The sequence below is a fragment of the Rhamphochromis sp. 'chilingali' genome (assembly GCF_963969265.1).
Source record: "Rhamphochromis sp. 'chilingali' genome assembly, chromosome: 19".
NCBI lineage: Eukaryota > Metazoa > Chordata > Actinopteri > Cichliformes > Cichlidae > Rhamphochromis > Rhamphochromis sp. 'chilingali'.
In genome coordinates, this window is record NC_137946.1 from 31,652,091 (window position 1) to 31,680,072 (window position 27,982).

Genomic DNA, 27,982 nt, shown 5'->3' on the forward strand with positions numbered 1-27,982 from the left:
ACGTGTTCAGCTGTATGAAAACCCCGGAGGAACCCACCCGATGGATTAATAAAGTTTTACTTAATCTAATAATCTAATAACTTTGATCTCAGCCAAACTGATTTACTCTGGAACAAATAAAACACAGAAAAAAGCCAAATAATTAAATTTTTAAGTGACTTATATATCACGTTTAACCTGAGTAGCGAAAGACAGCAGGGGTCTGAAAATGATGAAGCCGGGAGTCCGCTGCTCTTGCCGGCTCGAGTGACCCCCGGCTAGCTATCGAGCGGGTGGGTAACAAACGTTTCTGAAAACGTCGGCGCACTTTTGCAAATATGCGATGTCTTGATAAACTAAGCAGATATTTGAAGTTTGCACAGCTACTTTCTCGCCTGAAAATATGTTAAAAGTTTATTTTGTGGCCCAGAAAGATTAATAAGAGTAATTTTAAAACTTAGTAGCAGCCGCCATTGTTGGAAACTGAAATTTGGCTGGGCCGCGCTATGAATTCTGGGCTATGGTGGGCCACGAAGGACACACCCAACCCATCCTTCAAATTCGGGGAAATGAAGGACGCATTTGTCGGCCGCATTTGAAGGAGTCGACGAATTGGGACAGGCTTCGTCGCCTGGCTGTGACGTAATCGGCCTTCAAATGCGGCCTTCAAATGCAGCCTCCGAAGGATGCAGCCGACGTTTTGGGACACAGCTGTCTCTTTAGCAGTAAGTGGCTGTTCACTTTGTGGCTAGCTGCCAAATGAGGACTGTGTGGAGAAGAGCCTGTTTGAGTCACCAGACCGACAGCCTGGACTCCACATTCCAGCTTTTCCTCATCAGGCCGGTGTACCGAGCCGTGCAATCAGTTGGCAAAGCAGATGTTCACGAGATGCGATCAGCGTTATTTTATGCAAAATCTTCTTCAAGATGGATTTCATGTGAAGAACTAAAAATCAATAGATGTTCTGACATTTCATGAACCGACTGAGTTGAGTGGGAAGTTTGCATGTTCTCTCCATGCTGAGTTTCTTCTGCTACTGCACACCAGCTGGATGCTGCTCATGTGTTGATGATGCTCAAAAACAGCTTCTTAATCCTGACAGTTTAACTTCTTGGGTTTTATAACTTCTAAGGTTATCATTTTTAACCGTGCATATAAAAATTAACAAATATATTTCAAAAGTAACAACAGTGTTGGAGGAAAAAAAGCCACAGTCACCCCAGAGGCGGCTTTGGAGAGGATGTGGAGCACATGCACGCAGGGTTTAGTTCAACTCGACAGCCAGTCTGTGCTCGTTAATAGACTGACTAAATCCTCTTCCACTCAGCCGCTGTCGAGATCTGTCGAGACAAACCCTCACACTCACTTACCCTGCCTTTGTTAAAGGTCACATAACCCTCCCCCTGGTTTCATTCAGCGGTGGAAAACAAACCAAAACTTTAGGATTCGGTAAAATCTCTGAAGAGCAACTCCAGCATCTGACCGTTGTCCGTTTTAGCTCTGAGGATCCCTCTGTGATCCCTCCACTGTTCGAGGTTTTGATATTTACCCTTCTTTGTCCAGCGCTGTAAACCTAAACACTAAAAGTATTTAAGCAGATTAGTTGCACTTTTAGCTAATTAGCAACATTATTTTAGATTAACTTGAATTTAACTCAATCTTGTCGATTTAGGATGAATTATATTGTTTTAATATGATTTATGATTTTATCCTCAACATGACATGGCTCAAAGCGATGCTCCCCTATTAGCACTCTCCACTGTAGGAAACTAAAGTGAAAGCAAAGACCATCAAAGATCGAGGTTTGAAAAAGCAAAGCTGTAAATGCTGAGCCGTATAAGATTTTTACATCATATTTATTGCTAAGGTGCACTTCTTTTCATATTAAATAAACAAAGCAGTGACGTGGGTGCTGCTGTGAGAGCACCGACAGGTCAGTGCGGTGATGCGGCGATGCTTCGCTCAGCGACATCATTTCAAACTGTCTCCAGTTAAGTTTTGCAAAACAAACGAGGTCATGTTACAGAGTGACTCTGCTTGTGTTCTAATTAAAGAACAGCAGACAAAGACCTGTCGAGTGTGGGTAACATCGAAACAGCCTGTCCGTGAGGTTGTATAAACTAAAAGAGTTTGAATTAACTTCATAACTAATAATGATTAAAGTTTAATGAAGAGGTACAAGTAGACCGTAATTAAGACATTGAAACCATGCAAAGTTCATAAAAAGTTTTGTTTCAGTGTTTTAATTACTGCATGTATCTTTACGTTGTCTTCTTAAACTTTTTAATGTGATGTGGGGAGTCCGGCTCCTTTCTGTGTGGAGTCGGCGTGCTCTCCCCGGGTCTGCGTGGGTTTCCTGTGGATACTCTGTCAGGTTACCTGGTGAATCGGCCGTAGGTGTGAATGCTTGCCTGTCTCTACGCCTCGCCATTATGTGCCTTTTAACTCCGTGCCGCACTGAAGGTTCAGGAGGTTCATTATTTGGTCCCATTTGTGCTAAAAACCAAAGGGCTCACATCACTCTAAAGCACTTTGGGTAAAAGTGCTCTTCACAGAGAGCGCTCTTGAAAAATAAGTGAAATGTGCTTTCATGCAAGAGACACAGTGAAAGCTGATACATTGTAAGTTTTTCCTCAAACTTGTTAATGAATGGAGGCATGTCAGGCTGGAAAACAGATGGCATGTGCAGCTTAGAAGCACTGCAGTGGATTTTATTCTCTAATCTATACTGGACATAAAGTTAACAGAATCTGAAAACAGCTAAAATGTATTTGCGTCATGACAGAGTGTCCACTGTGGTTTAATGATGGCTTCATGTATATCGATGTCGTTCAGTTTTGAATTCCTGTTGTCACTGTTTTCAGTCCCAACCTCAGCCTTTTCTCTCTGTTTCCCATCCTTTAAAAATGGCTTCTTCACAGCTAACCTTGCACTGAGACCATTTGTGATGGGGCTGATGTCCAAAGACTTTGAAAGACCTTCAGGACATCTGGAGAACAACTGCTCAAGGTCACTTTAAAAAAATGACAAGTGTGGCTCCTGGGAAGAAAATAAAAAGTGCGGTAAATGCAAACTTGCAGGACGTTGTTGTATCGCATGGCTAAAACAACAGTTTCTAAAACTATTTCTGTAATTCTGTACATGCATGATAACAGATCACGCTCTTCACTTCATCACTTAATAAGATAAGATAAGATAACCTTTATCAGTTACACACGTGGGAAATTTTCACATTTGTTAGTGGTGGATAAATGAAAACACACTATTACGATATTTCCAGATAATGTGCGGTTTCCATGGAGACCGCGGTTACCTGCCACTTCATTTGATGACATTTGAAGACTACAAAAGATCATTTCACCTGTTAATGAGTTTCCTAAGTCATGCACCTCATCACCAAAGGTGAACAAATATTAATTTGAATAGCGACCTCAGAGCAATGTCACATTCAGATCCCGATCATCACTCTGGATCAGTAATATTTTCCTGCTCTTAAGTACATTCGCTATATCAGTTGTTTCATACAGCGAACCACTTTGCTTTAACCTCCTAGGACCTGGCGTCCACATATGTGGACATCACATTTTGGGTTATGTAGACCAAAATACTCAATTTTGCTCTACATGGGCCTGATATCCACTTACGAGGACATTATACTGCTACTGTTCTATCAAAATTTTAAACGAATATGATCATATGTAGCTCTTATTTTTCTTAAAAACAAAAATAAGGTAAAAAACAAAAACTGGTAATTCTTTGTTTTTACATTCATTGGGCCCCAATCAGCCCAAATATCAAAGAGAAATTAAAAATGCATGCTGTGGAAAAGTTTGGGTCTTAGGAGGTTAAGGCAAAGCCTGCTCTTTTTGCTGTCTAATTTTACTTGAATTTTATTTACCAACACTGGAGCGCGGCCAGTAAAAATGTTCCAGAAGGCACCAAACACAGTCTAGTTCAGATACTGGGAGCCCAGCAAACAGCTGTTGGTAACAGCTGCCCCTGCTGGAGCACCTGTCAGTGCAGCCACTTTGACATTAAACCAAAACAACCATAACAAAAGATGTACGTTCTGTTTATGCCTGCTTCCAGTTTTAGTTACAGTTTTGGATATAATCCACACCAAATTAGACAAAAGCACAGTTTGGGCTTCTGAGGACCAGCTGAACATCAGTGTACCCATCTCCTGATGGCACGCCTACCACAAAGCTCACATCATCTTCAGCTGGTTTGCTGGAAATGAAGATGAGTTGAGCTCCACCATCACTAGATGTCAGCCTAACAGAGCACCTTTGGGTCATGGATGTGCAGACGACAACGGTGTCATGTCAACATGGCCGAAAAAAAATAAGAGGTGAAGAATTAGAAAGTGATTCTGTCATAACTGGATCAGTGATGAAAACGCAGTGTTTCTTTTTTGCCCTGCTCACACTGAAATATTCATTGTGGTAATGACAGAATGCCATCTTTAGCAAATATGTTCTTTCCTGACGGATCGTCGATGCCGAAGCCTGATTTAGAGCTGCAAGAACTGTTTTTATTTGGTAAACCCCTGCTGATCTCGAAAGGCATGTGGAAGCCCACAGCAAACACCAGTCACGCTTCCAAGAATGCGTTTCCAAGAAGCTGCTTTTGGCTGTGAGATTAATATTTATTTAACGTGGTTTTGGAAAGACGAGTCGTGTGCCATCTGGTTGATTCTCAGAAAATTCACAAGCCCTCTCGGAAAAATCCCACAAGGACTCATCGGATAGGCAGAAAGATGCTGCTAACGGATGCACAGCTAAGCCAGTAGGAGGTGTCTGATATTTCCTGGATCGCAGTCAGTTCCTGTATAATACCAGCGAACAGAGACTGAGGCACTACACCAGCTACGATTTCTACTGGAGAGGATCCCCTGTCTTTGTGCCAGCAGTACTTTGCAGCACAGAACAGAAGTTTCACTCGTCTGCAGCTTCAGAATAGCAGTTAAGTCGAGTTGTTGCGCCACACTGATGCTGATTAAAGAGCCGAAACACATAAAATACTTGGAAATTACTAGAAGAAATATATATTTGTTATTAAACACAGAATTTAAGTGAAAAATGTGCAAATATGGAAAAAATGTTGACAATGGCTGTAAAGAAAAATTGTGATGTGAAGTTTTGTTCCTACAGACTGCACATTGTTGGATATCTTGACATGAAATCTGGCAAACGAGAATTTTATCGGGACGAAAATGAATGAAATGCATTGCAATAACTGTGCATTCAGTTGGACTATTCACATCAGCAAAGCAGCAAAAACAGGCATCAGAGTCTGAACTTGCTGATGGTCCTGAAATAGCCTGTGCTCGATACATCTGCACCAGGAAAATGTAAACTCAACAATGTTTCCATCCATGTTGGAAATGCTTTCAGAGAGAGGTGATGAACTCTGATGAAGAGACCAGGGCTGATGTGCTGAATGTGCGGCCCGTCGGTCACCAGAAGGATACTTTTTGTGGAAGTCACTGACATTTCCTTCTCTTCACTGTGTTTAAATAACATCCTCGTGGACTTTTAGATTACCGGTCTACTTACGGGGTATTTTGTTTTTGAATCACAGCTCATCGCAAATCTGTTAAATGACAATTTGTTGTTGGGTGGTTTGACGAAACAATCGTGAATCTGGTGTCTGGGCTTTGCAAGGCTGCTTTGGATGTTAGCGTTATTTTACTCAATTCAATTCTATCCAATTCAATAATTTATTGTCCCGCAAGGGGAAATTTAGTTTAGCAGCAAGGGCAACAATAAGGGTAAACAAAGCAATAATAAAAAGTGACGAGACAGTTAGTTACTATTAAGGAGACGGGTGCAGTAGGGATAAAAGAAACCTGGAGTTGTTTGGTCTTCCTCACAGGTACCATAAAACGACGACCAGAGAGCAACAAGTCGAACTCGCTGTGAAGTGGATGCTTAAAACAATTAACAGTAGATTGAGCCTCACAGCACCTGTTTGTTATAAATGTCCAAAAGTCCGTCTTGCCAACGTCCTGAGATTTTGCTGGCTTTTTTCCCCAAAACTCAAGTCGATCCTTGTTCTTCTGAGTCATGTTACCAAACCAAGCAGCGATACAGAAAGAAATACAAGATTCAATAAAACTACAAACTATACTAAAGATGAAGTTGACTTCATGAACTCTTTTCTTGGGCCCTCCTGTAACTGAACCACAGCTCATTGCTTCACAGAGAGGAAAACCCACTCTGACTTTAACTCTGCCTCCTGTCATGTGCTGCAACTCGAAGCAGCTTTTAGACGTCTTAAACCCCCTCAGAACAAGCTACGCTAACATCCATGTACTAGTTTCCCCATCGAGACCAGCATCCTGCACTGAGTGATGCTTTTATAGGCCGCGATGTCATTAAAACAAGTACTAACAAGATGTGAGACTAAAACGACGTGTTAACACAAAATCCGTGGATTCGCTGTAAATATAAATTTGCATTGTTATTCCCCTCCAGCCGTCAGAGTCGGCCGTTATATGTAAACACAAATAAGCTGTGAAAAGTTCAGCAGAAGTGCTCTGCGACTAAAGTTATTGTTGTTATTATTCAACACCGATACTTCCCCCAAGGCTGCTTCCACGGCCGAGCGTATGAGTGTTTATGGTTCATGACACAATTATGATTAAGATGTTAGCCTCTCACTGCCAGTAGCTGGTAAGGAGTGAGCAAATAAAAAGTGGGGTGGGGGGAGAAGAGAGCGAGCGAGCGAGCAGGGAAAAAAGACACACAATTTAGCATCAGTGTCTCACTCCTGGGACACCGGCGAGGAGCACAGTGCTGACCTGTCACTGCGCTGGGTCTCATCTAAGAGGACTCTCGACTGCTTCCTCTCACACCAACCTAAAGCCTTTCTTTCTCCTCCTTTGCCTCATTTTCTTCCTCACAACAGATAATTCATTCATTCTCCAACAGAGATCTGAAGAGTTTATGCAATGCAGGTGACAACTCGATTAGTAACTAGTAATGTGACGAGTGGATTCAGTTCATTACGGCACGTTAATGTGACGACAGTGTCGCCTTGCTGGGGATCTGTTTGCTCCCGTTAACTCTGATTATATCACAATTCCTTGAATCCTAAACAATTTCTGTGTGATCTGAAAAACCAGAGGTGGGCCGATTGATTTATTTAAGTTTATTCATTATGAGCTCCTAAACGTGAACAGCCGAGCTTCAGTTCCTACGTTAAAGAAACACTGGTGGGTGCGAGTGCTACCCCTCAGCCTCTCCTTAGATGTGAGCTATAAATTTGAAAATCCATGAGATTTTCAGAAAACATGACCTCTGACCTTCATCACGAGGTTGAGGTCACTGAGATGCACCATGGTATCAATTTGAAATACTTACGATTCTTGAGTTATCGTGTTTAAGACTTGACCTCTGAGACTTAAATTCACTGTTGATTTTTAATAGATGCGTTTGTGGTATCAATTTGATCATTCACGAGATATTGTGTTCCCAAAGTCGGTCGCCCACGCCACCCACCCTTCCCCGTGGAGTACTGACGATACCCCATAGGCCTTTTATGCCGAGGGAGAAAACAGTCTTATAACCACGAAAATAATCAGCTTCTTTGAAAGTGTAGTCCTCCAAAAAAAAACAACAAGTCCATCTCCACGTTGAAGGGTTGCCATGTTTCACTGGTGAAGGGTGCATGCAACAGTGATCATGCAGCAATATGTGGCGTGCAGAGCAGCCATATGTTGCTGTAAAACGCAGCATGCAAATGCTGTGAGTTTGATGTCTGTGCTTTGTTTGACGCCACTTGGATTAATTCTCTTAGAGAGATTAGTTAAAGGATAACATTTCTAAATGCTGCACAAAAGCAGCACAATAAATTCAAAGAGTTTGACTTGCAGTGGGAGGGTCTACCAAATCTGAGAGATCTCAGTAAAAGCTGCAATTTTGATTTTATCTAAACAGGAAAAACTCAGCACCCGTGGAGCATGAAAGTTTACACTATGTGCAACGAGTGTGCAAGCGATTAGGGGTAACATTAGCAGCCTAGAGAAATACGATTTAATAATAAAAATAATATTCCCTACAGTGGTAGAAAGGAAAGAAACAGCCTCCTTCACTACCAACAGAGACACACAGGGGTTAAATGCAGGGATTTAGGGCCTCATGTTATTTTTGGTGATGGTAAAAGCAGGAAAAGTCGATCCCAGGAGCCTCTTTATGCTGCCAAGGAAATGCTTCTTCATCTTTACCTCCCAGTCTGCTGCCTCTCTGTCTAAATACTGCCATCATGTCAGCTCTTCCTGTTTCTTCCCCTCATTTACCCCCCCACCGCCCTACTCTCTCCCCACCCCTCCCTGTTTCTCTTACCCATCACTGCCTGTCTGAGCACACTTTGGAGGGTGTTCAGCTCTGTCTGGTTGAAGTCCAAAACATCTAAATCACCACAGGGGGTGCCGATCCAGACTCGGAGCTTGGCAGCGTCACTCCCACTTCTTTCCGATTCTATTTTCCCTCCGCTAATACTTGCGTGTCTCTTGCCGAAAGCCACATCTTCAGGTTTTATTTTGCTCTGCTTTAATGTGATGACGTCCTCTCTGCTCCTCTCCGCGTTAAATCCAGTCTGTGATTAAACGTTTTAACAGATAATAAATTCATGCTAGCAGAGAACCTGTTAGCTTTGGTGACATTAAAGATTAAGTTACTGTAATTATACTTGTGAAGTATGGCCTCAGGGCTCACGGGCCTATCTGTTCATAAAGGTAGATCTATGATGAGGTTCTGCTCGTATGGCTCGTATGTCTGAGGGCACGTTTTCAGCTAAAATTAGCAAACACTGATGTTTCTGTGCTTGTGGCATGCAGACAATAGCACCTGCATGTGTTAGATGTTCTGCTGCATACTTTTTACACACGTCTGAGCACAGGAGCCTGTATATGCACAAAATAAGAGGTACAGAGGATCACATTCGAATGTGTTACAACTTAAGTGTTGGCCTGTAGTCACTCAGATGCTTCCTAAAAGGGAGATGTTGCTAAAGATATAAGAATTTTCTCTGGTGTCACTCGTATTATTAATTCTACTGTTCATGTGCACGGAGGATGAAAATGATGACGCAGTGAAGTGAACAATACCTTTATTTATATTGCATGAAAAGACAAGAGCACGCAATAATGTCAAAATTAGTTTAGGACAGAAACACGATATCGGCTCTTTGCTAACATCTGCACAGACGGCATGCTAACAAAAAGCTAGCTAGTTGTACCATTTCCCATTTGGGGAAATGGTACAACTAGCTAGCTTCAGTGCTTCCTGTTTCTCATGAAAACATTTTAAAGGAAGCGAAGAGCAGACAAATGGACACATTTCATATTGAATGTCAAGGAAAACAAGATGTTTATTAAACCATGTGCCACAAAGCTCACTGGTAAAAACATAAAAAAAACAACTTATTTTATTCTGTCTCAACTTTAGATTAGGTATAGTTAAAGTTCAAGAATTGCTATGCCTTAACTAAATGTTTTAGTCAAAAGACAGTGATTAAATCTAAATCAAAATTTGCAGTCAAAATAAAAAACAAAACAAAACAATGCTAATGCTAGCTGTATGCTAGCTTTTACCTCAACTAAGTCACTGAACCATGTTTTTGGATTCATCTGATGAAGTTTCGGTTTTGGTGGGTGAACTTCTAGTGTTTTATCTGTCTCTACACTGCACCCGTACAGTTTATGCAGTTCTTCCATCCATGCTTGTTAGCAGTTAGCTGATGGAACTACTGCGACATCACTCGTTGGGCGCAGAGTAGTAGTAGTTAATGTCAAAATATATGGCAACTTCTTTTCTTTCTAAACTACATTCATGTTGGAGTATTTGGGGAAAAAAAGTAAGAATTATTTCACAGTTTGTCTTTTAATTTTCTCTGTTTATTAAAAGTAAATACAGCAAAAGCCGAACAAATGAAATTAAAATGAAACAGACATTTTTTTTAATGTCTGTTTTGATTTCTGTCTATGAGATGAAGCAGAATGGAAACTTTCTCGACATCTCTCCTTGTTAGGAATAAAGAAATATAATTCTCAGATATTTTACTATGAAAATGGAGCTTCAATATTCCACAGACAGAGAAAGTGCACTTATGAAAGCATACCAAAGAGCATAAAACTATTACTGCTGGAGTCAGGGACATTTATTTAAACAGGTCTTCATTTGCATGAAAATTCCCATCAAAAAACCTGGATATGTTTTCTAGAGAGAGCGCCAGCAGACATAATCTGGTTTTTATTTTTTATTCTTTAAAAAGAGAGATACTGTATAATCTCAAATGTAACCTTGATACATGAGTTCATTCACCATGGTAACAGGGCCACAGGAACTATCAGGCTAGATAAAGTCCGTGATTGGTGCTGTGTTGGTAGTGCATAGGTGGTATGTAGAGCTTTGGAGAACTGTGTGTAGATGCTCTTAGTGCTAATGTCACCAGGTTCAGAGTCTGGTTATGTAAAATAACCAGGGGATACTCCTGTTACCGTTCGTGTTGTTGGTGGTCCTTTACCTTCCCCCGTGACATTAAAGAGCAACGATTGTTGGAAACAATGAAAACTGCCGACTTCAACATTCATTCTAAACCTTTAGCATCATCTTTGAGCTACGCTGGCTTTTTGGAGGACTGCACACAAATGCATTTCCACATGTTCACCTGGCTGCTTAGCTATAGTGATGGGATTTCCGGCTCTTTTTAGAGAACCGGCTCTTTCGGCTCGGCTCACTAAAAAGAGCCGGCTTTTTCGGCTCCCAACCGGCTCTTCGGGTTGTTTTGTTGCTTTAATTAATTTATTATTAACAACATTATAAAATTATGCATGAAAGGAATTACTAATGTAAAAAATAAGTGGTTCTATTTATATATGTTTATATATAAATATATACGGTGGCCCCTAGAGTCAAAGCACGTACAAACTCCAAAAAGCACGTACAAAGTCCAAAACACATTTCCTGTGTTAACTGAACTTCCAAAACAGAGCTACTAGATCACTTAAATTACACAATTGAAAGCATATGTGTATTGTTTGTGTATTTATACACAAGAACTCATATATATATATATATATTCAAATAATTTAAAAAAATGTTCATTTACCTGTTACTACCGCACACCAAATCCGGTTGTTGGTACTTGCTGGCTTATGTAGCCACTAGGTAGCAAAAGCTCAACACATCCTGGAGCACTTATGTTGTGTTTTGTACGTGTTTTGGAGTTTGTACGTGCTTCAAGGTTTGTACGTGCTTCGGAGTTTGTACGTGCTAGGGAGTTTTTATGTGTTTTGGAGTTCGTACATGTTTTGGAGTTTGTACGTGCTTTGTTTGTAGGGGCCACCGTAAATATACTTTTATTTATTCACTCCACATAAAATGTAATAAATAAATCATATAATACAAAAAACAACTATTCACATTTCAACTTTTAACTATTTAAATTTTCAGCTTTTTCCTTTTAAACTAATTTAAAGTGAAACAACACAAAACACTTACAAACCAGAACGAGTGAAAAACAAAGAGTGAAAACAGATATAAGATCCCTTGAAAAATTATATAATGAAACTTGTATGTTTTGGATACTTACTAAAACAATATATGAAAGTGGCCACTTTCATGAGTAAATCGTATAAGCCTTATAAGATTCACTATATGAAGTAGGCCAAATCTGAAGCAAGTCTTCTATAAGTTTTTACTATTTCTTTTCCATATGGGTAGTTGTGGATGATTACTATACCTTTCTAATGTGACGTTGTTATCCCTGGCTCTCTTTCTCTCTCTCTCCCTCCCGCTCTGTTCCTGTGCTACTGCAAGCAGTGTTGCCAACTCCTCAGTAAGGAAAATCGCTATTGGCTGTCCTAAAAGTCGCTAGAAGTCGCTAAATGACGTCATCGCCTAATTTGCATAATTGGTCATGCTAAATGATAAATGGCCTGTATTTGTATAGCGCTTTACTAGTCCCTAAGGACCCCAAAGCGCTTTACATATCCAGTCATCCACCCATTCACGCACACATTCACACACTGGTGATGGCAGCTACATTGTAGCCACAGCCACCCTGGGGCGCACTGACAGAGGCGATGCTAATCTAATTGTAACCTATGTTGTTGGAGAGAGAAATAACATCGTGGAAGAGACATAAAGTGAGTAAAAAACGTCCTAAATGCATTTAGAGTTTATTTAGAACTACAAATTAAATTTATTTTAGCAATTATTGTTTTTTTTAATGTCACAATTCCAACCCTGCTCCTTTACCCGGGCTTGGACTGGCAAAAGTGACCCGAAATAGGCACTCTGGTGGAGTTACTCTGTGTGTGTGTTTATAAGTAGTTTTAAACCTTGTGATCTACAAAACAGCATAAGAGTAAAAAAGTAAAAGAAGAACTGACTGCGTTACAGCACCCGCTGCTTGTTGAGTGTGCTTGCTAGCACAGATTTTGGTATTCACATTTTTCTTTAAAAAAATAATAGTGTGTTGAGATACCGTGCATAACCGATACGATTCTTCCTCCTGGCGTAGAGGAGAACAGTTTTGCCAAATTATCCTAATCATGTGCTCAACAATGCTGTCAACAGGCCTGCTAAAGCCACTTAAATAACAAAGAGGTGAAGAATAAACCTTCTTTATAGTTGTATCCAATTATAAAAGAAAAGGAAGTTACTCAGCTGTTTAAGTATTCATTATGCCCTGCAGTCAGGCCTGGCTCTGGGCCTGGCTTCACGCCTATATGGCAGAATAAACTAGTAAAATTGGTTGCTTTCTTCTTCTTTTTATATTTATTGTTTAATCGATAAAAAGCAGCTGTGTCTGATTGTGGGCAGGTCACACCTTTCATTACACTATTTACTGTTATTTGTAAGTATTGTTTCATCTGTAATGGGCCAGTGAGACGGTGCAGTGTGGTGCAGCACTGAGTGCATGGCCTTAGTGTTAATGAGGGGCAACAAAGTGGGACAAAAGGCTGAACTGCTGGAGCACTTAAGAATACGGGTCAAAAAACCCTTTATTTACCAAGTGCAATAACTGCACAACCATTTAACCTACTGACACTGAACAGAAACATAAAAGGTGCTTCTGGTTCGTTTATCTCGCCAACATAATACATCTTCTGCCTTTGCCTTCAAACAAACCTGACTAATCTAATTACACAAATCAAAAAACAATCATGAAGCTGTAGTGGAAAGGGTGTGCAGAGCCCGCACATTCAGAGAGACAACTGCAAATTAGCCTGAACACACACGTCCATGTGTGATGTCAGAGCTCCGTGAAGTGAAAACGTGTGGCCAGTGTAGCAAAAACAGCAGCAAAGTTCACGTTGGTGTAAACTGGACTGAGTAAATAGATCACGACTTTCTCTCAGGAGACACGGGGTCTTCTTCAAAGTAAAACAACAAGCGATGTTGATTTTATTAAAAATTTGTGTAGAAAGGGTTTAGGATTAAAATTATTCCATAGCTTGTGATATCACGATAACATGATTGGTCAGCTAATGGTCCAAGAGACCATTGGTCCAACAATACCAACAGACTGTGACGCACAGACCCTTAAACCCATAAAGAGAAGCCTCCTTTCTTCATTTCCATGCTCATAGATGACATACCGTGTTAGAGCGTGAGTGAGACGGGGCTGTCGCTCCCAGCCTGTCAGTTTCGAACATGCAGGATTGTTTTTGTGAATCAGAAACATCATCTGTTCCCTTTTAGTTCCCAAACCTAATGTGTGAAACACTAGAGTCGCCACCACACCTCCAGCCTTCTAACACAGACATTCCAGGTGTCCAGAAGGAGACGGAGCCGAGTCTGACTACCAAAAATACCCACTTTCTTTCACTTACTCTGTATTTAAACATTAGTTGTTATTCGTCCCCGGCTTGCTCCCTGCACCCCCAACCCATGGTAGCCAGGTTCCTGCAGTGATAGTTGGATGATGCAGTATTAAATTACCTAAATAGTGTCGATAGCAAACATTGTTAGTTTATTTTGTTTGTGAATACATATTTTATTGGAATGCCTCATATCTAAATACTTCCTGAACGAAAGCCTGTTTAGATGGGAGGCAGCTTTCATCAGAGTTTCATCACATTTCTTCCGCTCTTTGCGCCCACTGACTTTCACTGCATCACTGCTGATCTCTGATGGTCTTGTTGAGTTTTACAAAAGGAGCTGAAAAACTGAGGCTGTGGTGCTCCAACTAAAGAAAACGCTTGAGCTTCGTCTGTCTGGAGGTTAAAGCGGACCTTTTCCAGTCATTTCCAGGTTTTTTGTTTGTTTTTCTACCAGAGCAGCTTTGCATGATTCACAGTTCAAAATAATCCTTATTTGAATCATACTGGGAATTGATCCTACTCTGCTCAGGATGTCTTCACTCTGTGAAACCACACAGAGCCAAAAATAAAAGCAGAAATTCTACAATACTCATCTCATAATTGAGCTGTGTTCAATATGAGCATCTGTCATTGCAACAGTAACATTAACACAACAGAAAACAGGGAAAAGCACAATAGGTTCCCTTAAATGACCAACAGTCTGGGAAGTGTTTGCTTTGCATTCAGCTGATTACGATTTATTTCCACTTGCTTGTTTACTCACACATTGAAATGGCCAATAAACTCCCTCTGGCTGTCAGCCATTCCATGTATTCAAACATTTTGAGGCATGCAAGCCCCAATAATAGCCAATCCACTGGCAGCAGCCATCGGGTCCTGGTACCGATCCACATGTTGTCTATAAAAGTCCTAATGTGGAGCTGCCCGACTATTTGGCAGCAGGAATGACCAATAACATTTAGTAAAACCTCATTTCTCTCTCTAATCAGGGACAGACTTTGTTTTTCCACAATTGGGTTTTCTTCAGGGTCTCTGAATGAATAGTTGGCTGAACAAGTGGCACCACTGGAAAGCAGCCGTGAAGGGAAAAAGACTCAAAGGCCAATGATTTTGATTTGCCTCCAATTTGCCACTTATTTTCTTCCTCCCTAGCTCTTCGGCTCCACTTTCTTAACGTGCACACACACACACACACCTCCGCTTTGATGAGATTGGCCATTATTTTTGCTTGAACCCAGCCCCATATTCGTTTCTCAGTCAGCCACTAGCCTAAGAGGTTATTGGAAAGCTATCAGAACTCTTTGTGCATGGATGGAAATTGTGTAGAAAGCACAGAGGAGAGAGCCGTTATATTTCATCACTGCAGTGCATTTATTTGATTTGTGATATACTTTGTGAGGCGAGTAGATCCACAGCGTAATACTGTAGATGTAAAGGAATAAGAACCCACTAACGCAATGTGCACTTTCCTGAAACTTTGAAAACCATTAGCAATTTGTTATTGCGTTTGAATTTTTGAATAATGTTGCCATCTGTCTGTCGAGCCGCCGTGTTCTGAGATATAAACAGAAAGGTTCCCCTCGGTGTCGGTACTTGACAGCCAATAACTGGATACCAAGAAGTAACAGCCTGTTTTTAAGGAGTGGAAACGTCTGCATTTAGAGGTTGGAAGGGTGGTGGTGGTGGAGGTTTGTCTGCCAGGGGACCAGCCAGGAGTCCAGTTTCTGTAATAAATTGTTTGTTTAGTTTTTTGACATTTCTTTGATTGACTCAACTTTTGCAGTTACTTCATTAGTGTGAGGAAAAGATGATGGTGGAAAGAAACCACAGGATGAGGTTCAGGGTTACATCTCATAATTAGACCTAAGTGTGATCTGAAGAGAGTCCTGTATCAGTGCTGCTGTAAGCCCAAATCATCGTGGCACAGACACCAAATAAAAAGAAAAGAAACACCATTCACTTCAGCAAAATGGTGCTATTGGATGCCCCGTAAACGGTATTGAGCTGTTCAGGCTGATGCATTCTCTCACTTTACTACTTCTAAAAAACATGCTTCCAGTTTTAGGCAAAGATACGGAGACTAAGAAATTTATCTTTGCATACAATAAGTTGAAGAATAGTTCATTATTTCCTAGTGTCATGCTCTAGTCTCTTGGTTTCTGCCTCTGTGCTTCCTTGTTTTGTTTTCATGTCTGTACCTCTCATTGTTTCAGTGTCAAGCCCGCGTCTCTGTGCTTGTCTCGTGTTTCCTGTTTTACTTTGACAGTCTCGTGTGCCGTGTTACTGTTTTCAGTTTGCTTCGCCCGGTCTCGTTGTGTGTGATTACTCCCAGCTGTGCTCTCCTCCTGTATCTCATTCCCTCGTTATCTCTGTGTATTTAAGCCCTCTGTCTTCCTCTGTTTGTTGTCGGATCAGCTGTGTATCTCCTGCTGTATTTTGCCATATTCCAGGGTCCATGATCCTTGTCGCTGGTTTTCATGTGCCGTCCTCCACGTCTCAGGTCTTTGGTTTTTTTATACTTATTTTTGTAGTTGCTCCCAGTTTAGGTTTTGTTTAGTTCTTTGTCGCTTTCTGCTTTTGTTTGTATTCGTTTCCTGCTGTCATTAAAATACACTATCACTTTAAGGTCATCATCAGTGTCTATGTTGGTCGATACTCTCTTCACTCCTCGACAAATAGTTTATAATATGGTATGGGACAGTATGGTATTATGTAGTAGAACATGTTATGATATAAATTAACTTAATATCCTATTTAAGTCACTCTTTAATCATTGGTGTGGAATAAAAGTATATAATGTAATCAAGAAATATTTACAGCAATTGTGTCTAGTGTGTTTAGTGAATATTTCAGTGGAAATATTCACTAAAGGGAAATTATTTCCGGTTAAGCTGGTGCGGTCGACCGTGCACGTTCGATGACACGTGAGGAAAAGTAGGAGTAGCCCTTTCTCACTGCAGGCTGTAAACATTCTTCTCTGTCTTATATAAGAGGTGTGTAGCACATTATTAAAAAGATGAATGCACATTTTAGAGTTGAGTAAAATAGCACAAAGACACTGGTCCACAAAGGTGTGGAAAACAAATTCAGTAATTATCCTTCAGCGCATACAGGTGGGAGGTGGAGTCTCAGTGGGGGGCATTGTTTCTGTAGTTGTTCCTGCTTGCTGCAGACGTTGCTTCACCCTTCACCACCCTGACTGGAAACACATTCAGTACAGAAGCGTTCAGATCGTGGAAGGTTTTTTCTGAAATGTGACACATTTACACATGAATGGATGGGAACACACACACACTTCTCCATCTGACTTGATGCTGGTGTCACTGGGAGACTTGCTTTCCTGCCAAGCTGCCGAGGCTGTCGTCTCCACAACACCTGGAGAAGCTTGGCAACTCCTGAAGCATTCTGTGTGCGTTTGTGGGGGTTTTTCTTCAAGGATTTTTTCAGTTCAGTTTGTTTTGTTTCTGCAAAGCAGATTTTGTGGGAGTTGCACAAAACCACATCAAATCAAGATATTAGCTTTATTTCTGAATGAAATTGAAAGTTGAGTGGCGTGGCCCGAGGATTTGGGGGAATTAGAAAGTGTTTTTATTCACTTCAACTCGGCTTCATCTCAAAGTTTATTCACTACTTGTTTCCAAATTTCTTTCTGAAGACTTTAACTCTGCGCAAACTTCTTTAATTTTCTCAGCTTAACAAATGTTTGTGTGTTTTCATAATCGGGATTCTTTTTGTAAACAAATGTCATTTGAACTGGATTCTGTTGAAACGGGTGATTGGACAGGACAGCGGTTTGTCTGCCATGACTCGCAGCCATATTTGGAAGGGCTTCTTGCAGATGGAAGCAGAAAAGCAAGTGTTGTGCAGGATGAGGGGCATCATTAATTCCCTCTCCCAGGCTCTGCGAGGATATTGCCAGAGAGCTGATCAAACAGCCTTGGCCACTTTTGGCTCATGCAGCTGTTGGTCGTTGTGTTCGTGCCCGTGTTTTATGTTTTGAACCAAAGATTCGGGCACTCGTGGTAAACTGCGAGGTCAGCCTCAGATAATCAAGGGTGAACCTGTGATTTTGTCTGTACAGATAACTTGTAATTACCACACTGCAGTAATGTAATTAAAAATAAATAAAATGGATTCTTATCTTTGGTCACCGATGTCCAGGATTCAGATGAAGGAATGAGCAGAGCAACTGAAAATTCCCTCTCTCCTTCTCTATGGGGACGCAGAAGAGCAGCAGCCAGTGGCCTGAAGCTCATTTCTGCTGCTTGTATCTGAAGCCTGATTTTTTTATTTATTTATTTTTTTGGTCAGTATTCACGACTTGAGGCTATAGATGAGCGTGAAAACCTAAATAACTGACATTCACCTTTAGGCTAATCTCTTCCCTCCGTGATGTGCCTTCTCACTGTGGTGGAGGGCTTTGAGTGATTTTCAGAGTGGACTATGTACAGGAAGAGCTATAGAGGTCCCTCGGCCCGTACATCACACACGGCCTTGGGGTTTTGATCCCAGCTGCCAAAAGACCTCAGGGTTGGTGTCGTGTTTGTGTAACGGCCCCTGATATTTCACGCAGAAATGGGCAGAGTTCCTTTGACATTTTCTGTGGCTTTTCAAGTCCAGTTCATCCAGTGGAAGCATTTGTATCCTCAGTTCTTCAGAAACTCAAATGTCTCTGGTGCTTATTGATAATAATAATTGATAATTGAAATAAGCAGACAAGATGATCACAGCTTCACGGGTGAGATTAAGGAAGGTGGCCAATTCAGAGCCAGAAAAACAAGGAGAAAATTTGCCACGAGGATAATAACCTTCAGCTTTTTTGCACTTAAAACTAGTAAGATTCACAGTTACACACACCCCTACATGAATGTGTGTGTGTGTCCACTTTAAATGCTATTTTAGAACCATCTCCGTTTGGATAGCTTTGCGCCTCGCTTGGCTTTTGTTTATTCTCACACTGCTTATTTCAAGCTTATCTATCAGCCTGGACGTTGCTAAGCTGCACCTCTTCAGCTCTCTGCATCTTCCCCTCACACAGAAATGAAAATCGGACCATACACAATGAGATTTCCCCATTTTTGCTGACTGGTGTTTTGGAGTCTCCTCTGTAGCCTTCAGCACTCTCTCACCGGGGCCCTGTCTTGTGCCATTTGTTTCAGTTAGCGGGTAATGTGTGTGGTTGTCAAAAACAATTGGCTTGGGTGGTGTGAGGCACGCACTCCAAAGCGCGACCGACAGTAAACTGTATTTTTCCACAGAGTTATTAGGCCATTATTATGGCGCTAGAAGTGAACAATGCCTCCTCATCATCAAAGGCAGACAATTAGAATCATCATTAATCGCTGCTATCGGCACATCAATGGGGCAAGGGGTTATAATGGAGTTATAGACCACTTATGGGGTAATCAATCAATGGGATTGCTAACTAAACTCTCTTTCATTGTGCCAAGGACTGAGTGGCCAGTCAGTGACTCAAATGAGAGCTATTGGATAGGAGTATGTGAGAGGAATGTTTACGGCATGTTATTTGTAGTAATGTTCAGTTGTGTCCAATCTCTTATCTTAAAGTCATTTTCCTCTGTGGCTCCGCAGAGCTGCATCCAAGCAATCATAGTCAGCTCCATCCTGCAGCCCCAAGGGGCTACAATAATGGCTGAATACATAAAGGCCAGATTAGAGTAAATTGATGCTGTTATTGCTGTTCCACACCAGCACCAGTGGAACATTTAGCAGCTAAACAGGCAGACAGTTTTCTCAGGAGACGGTGAAGACCCAATAAGAGCTCAAAGACAAACGATGATTGGACCGTGATGAATAGAAATGTTGCTCTTTTGCCTAATGAATGCTGAAATATTTACCATTACTGTTTGAAAGATGTTGCGTCAGTGCGACCAAAACATGTTTTTGATGCCAGTGGTGCTGAAAAGGCCACCCGCGCTAATCCAACACTTCATTGGTTACTTCTTGCTGAGACTGACTTTGAAAACTTCCATAAAGCTTGGTGGCATTCGGTGAGGTACATTTGGGTACAGTGAACTCATGTTCAAGAAACCAGTTTGAGATGATGTTTGATTTGTGACGTGACGTATTAACCTGCTGCAAACATCCTTTATCTGATTTTGGTGAGCTTGTATGAACTGCACCCTCCGTTTCAGCTAACAGGGATGGTGTTCTGCTGCTGTAGCTCGTCTGCTTCAAGGCTTAAAATGTTGTTTCTGCAAAGATGCTCTTCTGCTCACCTTCATCGTGGTTATTTGAGTTACTGAAGTCAAAATCCCAGATTAAACCTGAAGTTATCCAGCCAAGTCCTGCTTTATACTTTAGGCCTCTGGAAGAATCCTGTGTGAAGCCAAATGTCAGAAATGACTATTTTTTTGCAGTTTGTGAAGCACATTTACCCACTGACTAAATACACGGTGCTTATTTTAGGAGTGGGTCCTAAAACTGAGAGGGGAGTGGATTTCCCGTTTTGTACTTGTGATGTTTTATGTAGTTGGTTTTGTGCTGTTTGGTTTTATTTGCCTTTCACAGATCTGTGACTACTGCAGCTTTAATGCAGCTTTAACTACGCAGATGCCCTGTAATCTCTTCAGATGAAACGGCAGCCCACAGGGGACAAAAACACAGCATCATGACACTTATTTGCCTTATAAAAGCTATCCAAATAAACAATGTTGTCAGTGCGAACCGGGCTTTCATCAAACCCCAGAGAAACAGTCTTGTTAGCAGTACGCAACCCTAAGGTCAGCGTGCTGCCCTCGGCTATAATCCTTTCTTATTCTCTGTCTCCTCTCAGATGACCCAAGAACAGTGCACTCATAGGAACAATGTCCAGAGTTCAGAGAAACCACAAGTGTACAAAGTGGGAATATACGGCTGGAGGAAACGCTGCCTTTACTTCTTCGTCCTGCTGCTGATGATCCTGATCCTGATCAACTTGGCACTAACTATCTGGATCCTCAAAGTCATGAACTTCACCATAGTAAGTTGCACCTTTTCAGCATTTGCGTGCTGCTGGCGTTTCCTCACATGACCTTAAAATGCTCGTTTTACAGTCATCACACCGCTTAGATTTCCTCCTTACATGTGAGTGAAACGTCTACATCACATCTACGTCTTAACTTCCGCCATAACTGGGTCTCCATCTTAACCCTACACCACCACCTTCTACATAACCTGACGTGAACCTCCTGAGAAATAAAAGTACACGTCGGGTCAGCGCGTACCACAGCGACCTGAATGGCGTGGAAGGTTGCGGTGTAGCGATAAAAGGAGTTTTGTAAGTTATGATGTAAAGCTCAAATCAACCTTTATGTTACATGAAATATGAAGCTAATGATGGCCCATTCAGAATCATTAGATACTTAGCCTTTGAGGTTCATCTCTGTAACCGCGCGACATTTAAACCTCTGCTTCACTCCGGTGCTGTGCTTTTATTTATTATTTATTCGTAACACATCAGGGCTCGCTTGTTCATAAGCTCCAGATGTGATAGCTTTTTAAATTTTCATGCAGTTGATTGCACTCTTTGTTGGTGAAATGCTCGGCAGATCGACTGCCTCTGCAGGTGGTTTGAGTGATGAGAGAAACGTCAGGCGTCTCGGACTTGTTTTGAAATTACAGCTAATTTCAGAAACTGTCTTTATACGACTTCTCTGTATAACTCCATTTTCAGCTGCGGTTTTTTCTTCTGCTCCTCCTTTGCAACTTGTCTCCATCTTGTAAAAAAACAAAAACAATCACAAAACAATTTGTTCTCACCACACAGACTGCGTTTTGTCTAACTGAACCTGATCTAAAGGATAAAACCTGAACTGTAAAGCTGTCGCCCTCCTCCTCCTCCTCCTCCTCCCGGAGCTCCTCCATGCTACCACTACATCAAACAAAACAAACGCTTGGAGCTCCGCTTTTTCACATATGAATAACTTTACCGGAGAATCACACAGCAGACTAATTTGCATCAAGATTGCTCTATTTTCTGTGCTAAGCAGGCACTGCCGGATTGTTTTCATACAGCACTTTCCACAGATCCCATTTGCTAAGCAGTATTTTTATATATTTAACGTAGATGAGCTTTCACTCTGTTGCAGACATTTAGTGTCATTGTCTGCTCATATCCAAGTGGAAGTCAACAGATCTGAACTGCTAATGTTATCTGAACCACAGGCCTGTTAGTATCCCAGCCTCCTTCATGGCAAAAAAACAGTTCATTTAGATTCAATTCAGTTTTGCTTACATAGTAAAAAATCACCCAACAGTCTCCTCAATGCATTTTATATTGTGAGGTAAAGACCCTAACAAGCACCAGGTGACAGTGGGAAAGAAAACTCCCTTTTAACAGGAAGAAGCCTCCTGCACGACCAAGGAGGGGCGGGGCCATGTGCCACGTGCAGTTAGGGGTGAGCGGAGGACGACAGGACAAGGACACACTGTGCAAGAGAGACAGAGATTATTAATAACTATTGCAGAGTGGTGTATAAACAGTGCATCATGGAAAGCCCACAGCAGCCCGGACCTACTGCAGCGTGAAAACGGGAGGATTCAGGGTTACCTGATCCTGCCTTAACGATATACTTTATTAAAAAGGAAAGTTTTAAACGTAGTGAGGGTGTCTGTCTCCTGAATCCAAACTGGCACCAGTGTCACCAGTGTAACCAGCAGTCATGCTCCCATGCACAGCAGATCCTGTCTAACCTCTTTTATCGATTAACGCTTCAGATCTATTTTTGGCTTCATGATGCAAATTGTTAACATCGCTGGATGTCGGTCATTGCCGGTCCGCTTCACTGATGGGGGATTTCCCTCGTGTGTTAATGAGCATAATGTAAGCTTAGAGAAATTAAAACAGCTGACTGTTCTAATCAAAGGCCGAGCTGAGATCTGGCCCGTGTTTGATGCAGGGTTTTCTTTTTGTGTCATTCTTCGCACAGTTCAAATCGCACCGGGAGCATTTCAGCAGTGGGCCGTTTAGTCAGCATGGGGTCTTTCATTCTGGAGCTTGACCGGATTCTCTTTGCGTTTCTCTGTCTGACTTCCTGCCCTCCAGCTCTGCAAAGCTTGAAGTGGCTTCTGTGGAAAACAGACCGGACGCTGCTTTAAGTGGCACAGAGCAGAGAGCGGTTCTGGGACGCTTGTGAAATGCGCTTCAGAGCGTTTGGTGGAATAAGGGGCGAATATCAGCTCCAGCTTCAGAGCTGTGAGGCGATGCAGTCGTGCCTGATGTGTGTTGCTGGGGTTAACTCACAGACAGTAATGATTCAGTACTCAGTAGCCTCTCAGTTTGATGCACCACTTAACTTGAGAGAGCACAGAAAGAGAAAGTAATTATTTTATGCTGATGAATTAATGTGGGAGTACTCCCTGCCTGGGCTGTATGAGGCATCTTTCACTACTCGGTGATATTTTCTAATCCTTAACTACTTTGTGCTGCTCGTCGGCAGGTCCTGACTTAATCAGGGACCACTCATGATAAAGCGGTCAGTGTACTCATTATCACATAATTCATGATATTCATGAATCATTTCTGATTTATCAATATAGATCAGTTTGTTCTCGTCATTATCTACAATCCTGAAATCCACTAAGAATCACTGGAAATACGCCGCTCATTAATTACAGAGTAATGTATCGGCTCCTGAATCTTTTCGTTTAATGCGTGATTGAATACTCATGTTTACACTGGTTTGTTTGTTTCAGTGCTAACAAACCCTGGAAATCCTCACTCACTAGTTTTTGTACCAAAAACACGAAACATAAAGAGCTTACATGATCGCCATGATCGCTAAGACCTACAGCCGTCATCGTGATCGACCAAAACAACACGAATGTGCTGCGTTTGTGCACTTTTATCTGCAACTGACACTCGGAGAGCACGTCTCAACCGAATGGTGTCGCAGCTGAAGGTGAACATGTTTGCAGATGATGCAGTGGTTGTTGCTTTGCTCACAGAAGATGAAACACGACGTTGTGCACACGCAAGTGAGTTTTTTAGTTGTCAAATACGGCAACAATTCCACTTTATTTCACCTGGAGGCTGCAGCAGTCGATGGCCTGCTCCCTGCCTATCATTCATTCGTACTCTGTGTTATTGCCTGGTGTCGTGCGCTGCCCATCGATAGAACAAGTACAATAAGAATGTTCACATGTCCGCTAAGACTGCACGTCAACAACAAGACAGTCAACACAGCTTTGATCTGAGTGGCGGAGAAAGGCTTTTATTGTCTTGAAGAACATTGCAGTTAACTGTATGGAGTGTCTTTCATCGTGATGTGTTTTCTGTTTTGTATTTATCTGAGAGTTTCCACAGACAGAGGAGAGACGGATAATAACTCACTTATGTAATCATAAATCTCTTACGCTGAAGAAGAGCTTCTTTGCTCACAGCTGTCAGCCTGATAAACTCTGGACACTAACAGCCACACACAAAGATGAGATGAAACGGGTAAGATTTCATTTATTTATTTTTATAGGTTATCATGCAATTATTTTACATTTCACCAGACTGGGCTGTGTGAGGTTCACCAGCTCTGCTGCCTTTCTGCAGTCGATCCTAGAATCTAAATTTGATACCGAAAAGGAAAATACTGGAGACCATTTTCAAAACATGACATACAATAAAACCAGTAAGTTAAAAAGGGCAAAAACACTAAAAAGACAATGTTTTTGGCCATTTTTCAGCAGGTATATCATGGTTCTGATGACTTCTGGTGGTGCTTTACTTTCACTGCTGCTCAGACAGAGTTGGTGAGGTAGGCTGCCACTGCTTCTGTCCAGGTGATTCTTGACTTTCATCAGCTTCAATCTTGGACTTGAAGAGATTGAAATTTGCCGTCTCACCTGTTTTATCATCAGCAAATACAACAAATCAAATTTAGAATTTTTGTTTTTATAGCAAAGACTTTACAAAAGTCTTTTATATTTAAAAAAAAAACAGCATCATCAAAGCAACAAACTAAAAGGTTCTGTTGAAGATGTGTAATCTAATATCTACTGTATGTGCTCGTGCGCATCTTTAATCCCACTTAACTATTTGGCAGTTCATGTTTTTTATACATCACAAATTGTGTGCGTAATAAATGTTAAACTGATCCTTACACAGCCCAGCTCATCCAAATCAACCGCGTTGCTCTCTCTAAGACTCCGAGATAAGCTTTAAGTGCCTCAGACTGTTCCTCTTTCCCTTCTCTCCCGTTTATTTCTCCTTGCTGTTGTCGTCTGTCTCCCTGCTTAGTAATCCACTGTCCCCGTGACGAGTCAGATGCAACAGAGTACAAGACACATTTTCAGTACACTGCACATAGAAACACGTGCGCGCACAACACATGGCCGCTGCTGTGAATAAAACATGAAGTCTGCTTCACAGCGGGGCTTTAATATGAGATCTACATAAATCAGAAAGCAGTTTCTCTGAAGCTGAGCCGTATGTTCTGACAGAGCTGCACAGGGAATGTTAGAATGTTTTTAATGCGTCACCCTGCTGAGTATAGAATAAGGAAATCATTTGAAATGTGGTAGATGGTTTTCAAAAGGGAAGGACTTAAAGTCGCAGCAAACCAAGGAAAGACACGTCTGCTTCCACCTCCAGCTCCAATCAGCAAGTCCCTCTGACAGAGGTGGACCCCACAACAAATTAAACATTAATTATTATTTTTATTAGAACTATATTCCACCTGACGTCCTATGTGCCAATGTAGGTTCTCCTGGTCGAAAGAAGAATTGGTTTGGTGGCTTTCACCACCTACGGTCATCCAGGAAGTTAGTCCCTGTTTTTCTTTTTAGCATTTCTGTAGCAGGTGAGCTTTTTCCGGGCCCCACGTCCTACCCTCCTCTTTTTTTTAATCTGGGTTTGGGACTGGCAGTGGCGGAAAAGATGGCGCTGGGTAGAGCGCGCTCTATGCAAACCACCAACCAACATCACCAGTCAGGCAGAGGAAAGCAAAAGAGAGAAACACCTGGTGACGGACCTCGAGGCAGAAGCACAAAAGATGGGCTACACCTGGATGCAACTAGAAAAAATGGTCCAGGACAAATCTCTGGAGATCTGCCTTTGGTGGCCACACCCTCGGACGGGCAGTATTAGTAGTAGTACTATATTGAACCACCTAACATGCTTTTCAGGTGCAGCTTGCAGCCCTGTCTCAGTATTTATTTGGTCCAGGACACAAAAGCTAAGCGGCTAACAAAAGCTAGCCAGTGCTCACAGTTCAGCCCTGTTCTTACTTTCTTTTACTCTCGTCCAGTGAAGTCCAGAAAACAATTCATACAAAAATATAAAGACTTATGTGAAAAGGCTCTTGCATATATGGCAGAGCTGCTGACACCTTATTTACTATTTATTTATTCATTATTATGATTATTATTGAAATTAAATATCCAAAAGCCAGATGAAGGAGAGGAGTATGGCTGGATGGGGAGAAGGAGGTTTGCATTTTGCAAATTCAATGCAGAATGCATAATTTATTTTAAGAAAGTTAACCTAGTTTTTCACTATAAAGAGTGTGATCAGAACAAAAAAATATCCAACACTGGTTTATGTTTTACAACCTTTTCACAGTAAAGAAAGAGGCTGGTCTAGAAACTTTTAGTAATATCTTTAAAATAAAAAACAGCACAAACCAAAGTTTTCACAGCACAAACGTTTGACATCAATTGTGTTTGATTTGAAGACAGTGGGGGTCCACGAGACTCAAACACTTGTTTATCTTTACAATAAAAAACTGAAGTATTTTCAACTTTAACAGACTGCAAGTTTGGAAACTTCACCAAATAACTACCTACTTTAACTGCTAAACCAAAGTGTTATATTACATGTTTTAACAAAAAAACGTTATTTAATTAAACACTAAACTGCACTGGGTTCTTTCTCCCGTATACGATGATCAGAGTTCTTCAAAGGTCAGCATTTACACAAATCTGAATTCAAACCTGATCTCTCCTCATCAAAGGTAATTAAAGACGTCGTAGGGACGCCACGTCCAGCACAGCGTCTGCTGTTTAATCCAGAGTCAAATTATCACTTTTAATTCTTACATTTTTTTTTATCAAATCAATGAATGTATTCAAATTAGCTGTGCTGAGCAGGAACAGGAGGTTTAGTGTAAATGTTTCATTTCTGCGTAACTCCGTCACTTCCAGACTGCAATAATAGAAACGTGTGAATAATGAATATGGACAAGCAGTGGACATGAGGGAGACGGATGCTTGTGTGCGCAGGAGGCTCTGAGGTTACTTAGTAATGCACAGCGAGCGCCCCTTAATCAAAGTTTAACCTTTGTCGTACTGTGTCGGTATGCATGCCAAAATTTGGCACTAAATGTTTGTACACATGAGCTTTTTTTTTTTTTACTATTAATGTGAATTTTATATTGCCACTTAGTGACCTGCATAAATGTCTCATAGCAAAACATCAAATCCTCCTACATTTAGCCTTAATGCCTTTCACTCTTACAAAAAATGGCTGTAGATAGTTTTCTCTTGTTGTTTCTTGTTGTTGTTGCCTGGATGGTCTTTAAACAACCTCCTTCCAACAGCACCCTGCATGTATGATTGTTAAGAGTTAAGAGTTATAGGCCTGGCGTCAGTGGCGACCAGTCGTTTGCTACACTGCAGGTGGACATTTCTTACTTTTAAGGTGGAATTGCCAGAGATCTCTTTAAATTTAAGCCACTTTTTGTAGTTTTGTCTCTGTGCACCAGCACAGTAACTTTTAAATCAAATCATACTCGACATGTAATCCGAGTGCAGAGTTTCAGCATGACCACAATTACTGCAACAGTGTCCGGTGAAATTGTTGCTTCTAAGACGAGGACCTGATCTGTGACCACATTCTATCAACTCCAGTCTCGACAGCAACTCATGATGGGGATAAGATGGCAGTTAGACCGAGTCCGTTTGCTATCAGACTGAAATGGTTTCAAGGTGATAATTACAAGTAATCTGTTTGTAATAACACCGTGAAAATCACAAAATGGTTGTTGCCGTCTACAGTCAAGGCTTTACCTCACAGACCAGAAATGGGAAAAACCACAAAATATAACAACTGCAAAATAGAATAAGGGCAGCCTTGCTTTGATATAGAAATAGAACTTAAATAGAATCATTTGGCAACCAGTTGAGTCAGATGAGTTGCAGAATGACTCAAATCGATTGTTAGACGTTGTTTATAGA

The 27,982-nt window shown here is 41.3% G+C and overlaps 1 protein-coding gene across 3 annotated transcripts in view; it reads left to right on the plus strand.

The window, feature by feature from the left end:
- Positions 1-27,982, plus strand: part of sgcd (sarcoglycan, delta (dystrophin-associated glycoprotein)) — a 353,669-nt gene that overhangs the window by 173,893 nt on the left and 151,794 nt on the right. For all 3 annotated transcript variants that reach the window (XM_080867176.1, XM_080867177.1, XM_080867175.1), the window contains one exon: positions 20,613-20,798. In XM_080867176.1, coding sequence (XP_080723302.1) covers positions 20,613-20,798 — 186 coding nt within the window. The remainder of the gene's footprint in view (positions 1-20,612; positions 20,799-27,982) is intronic.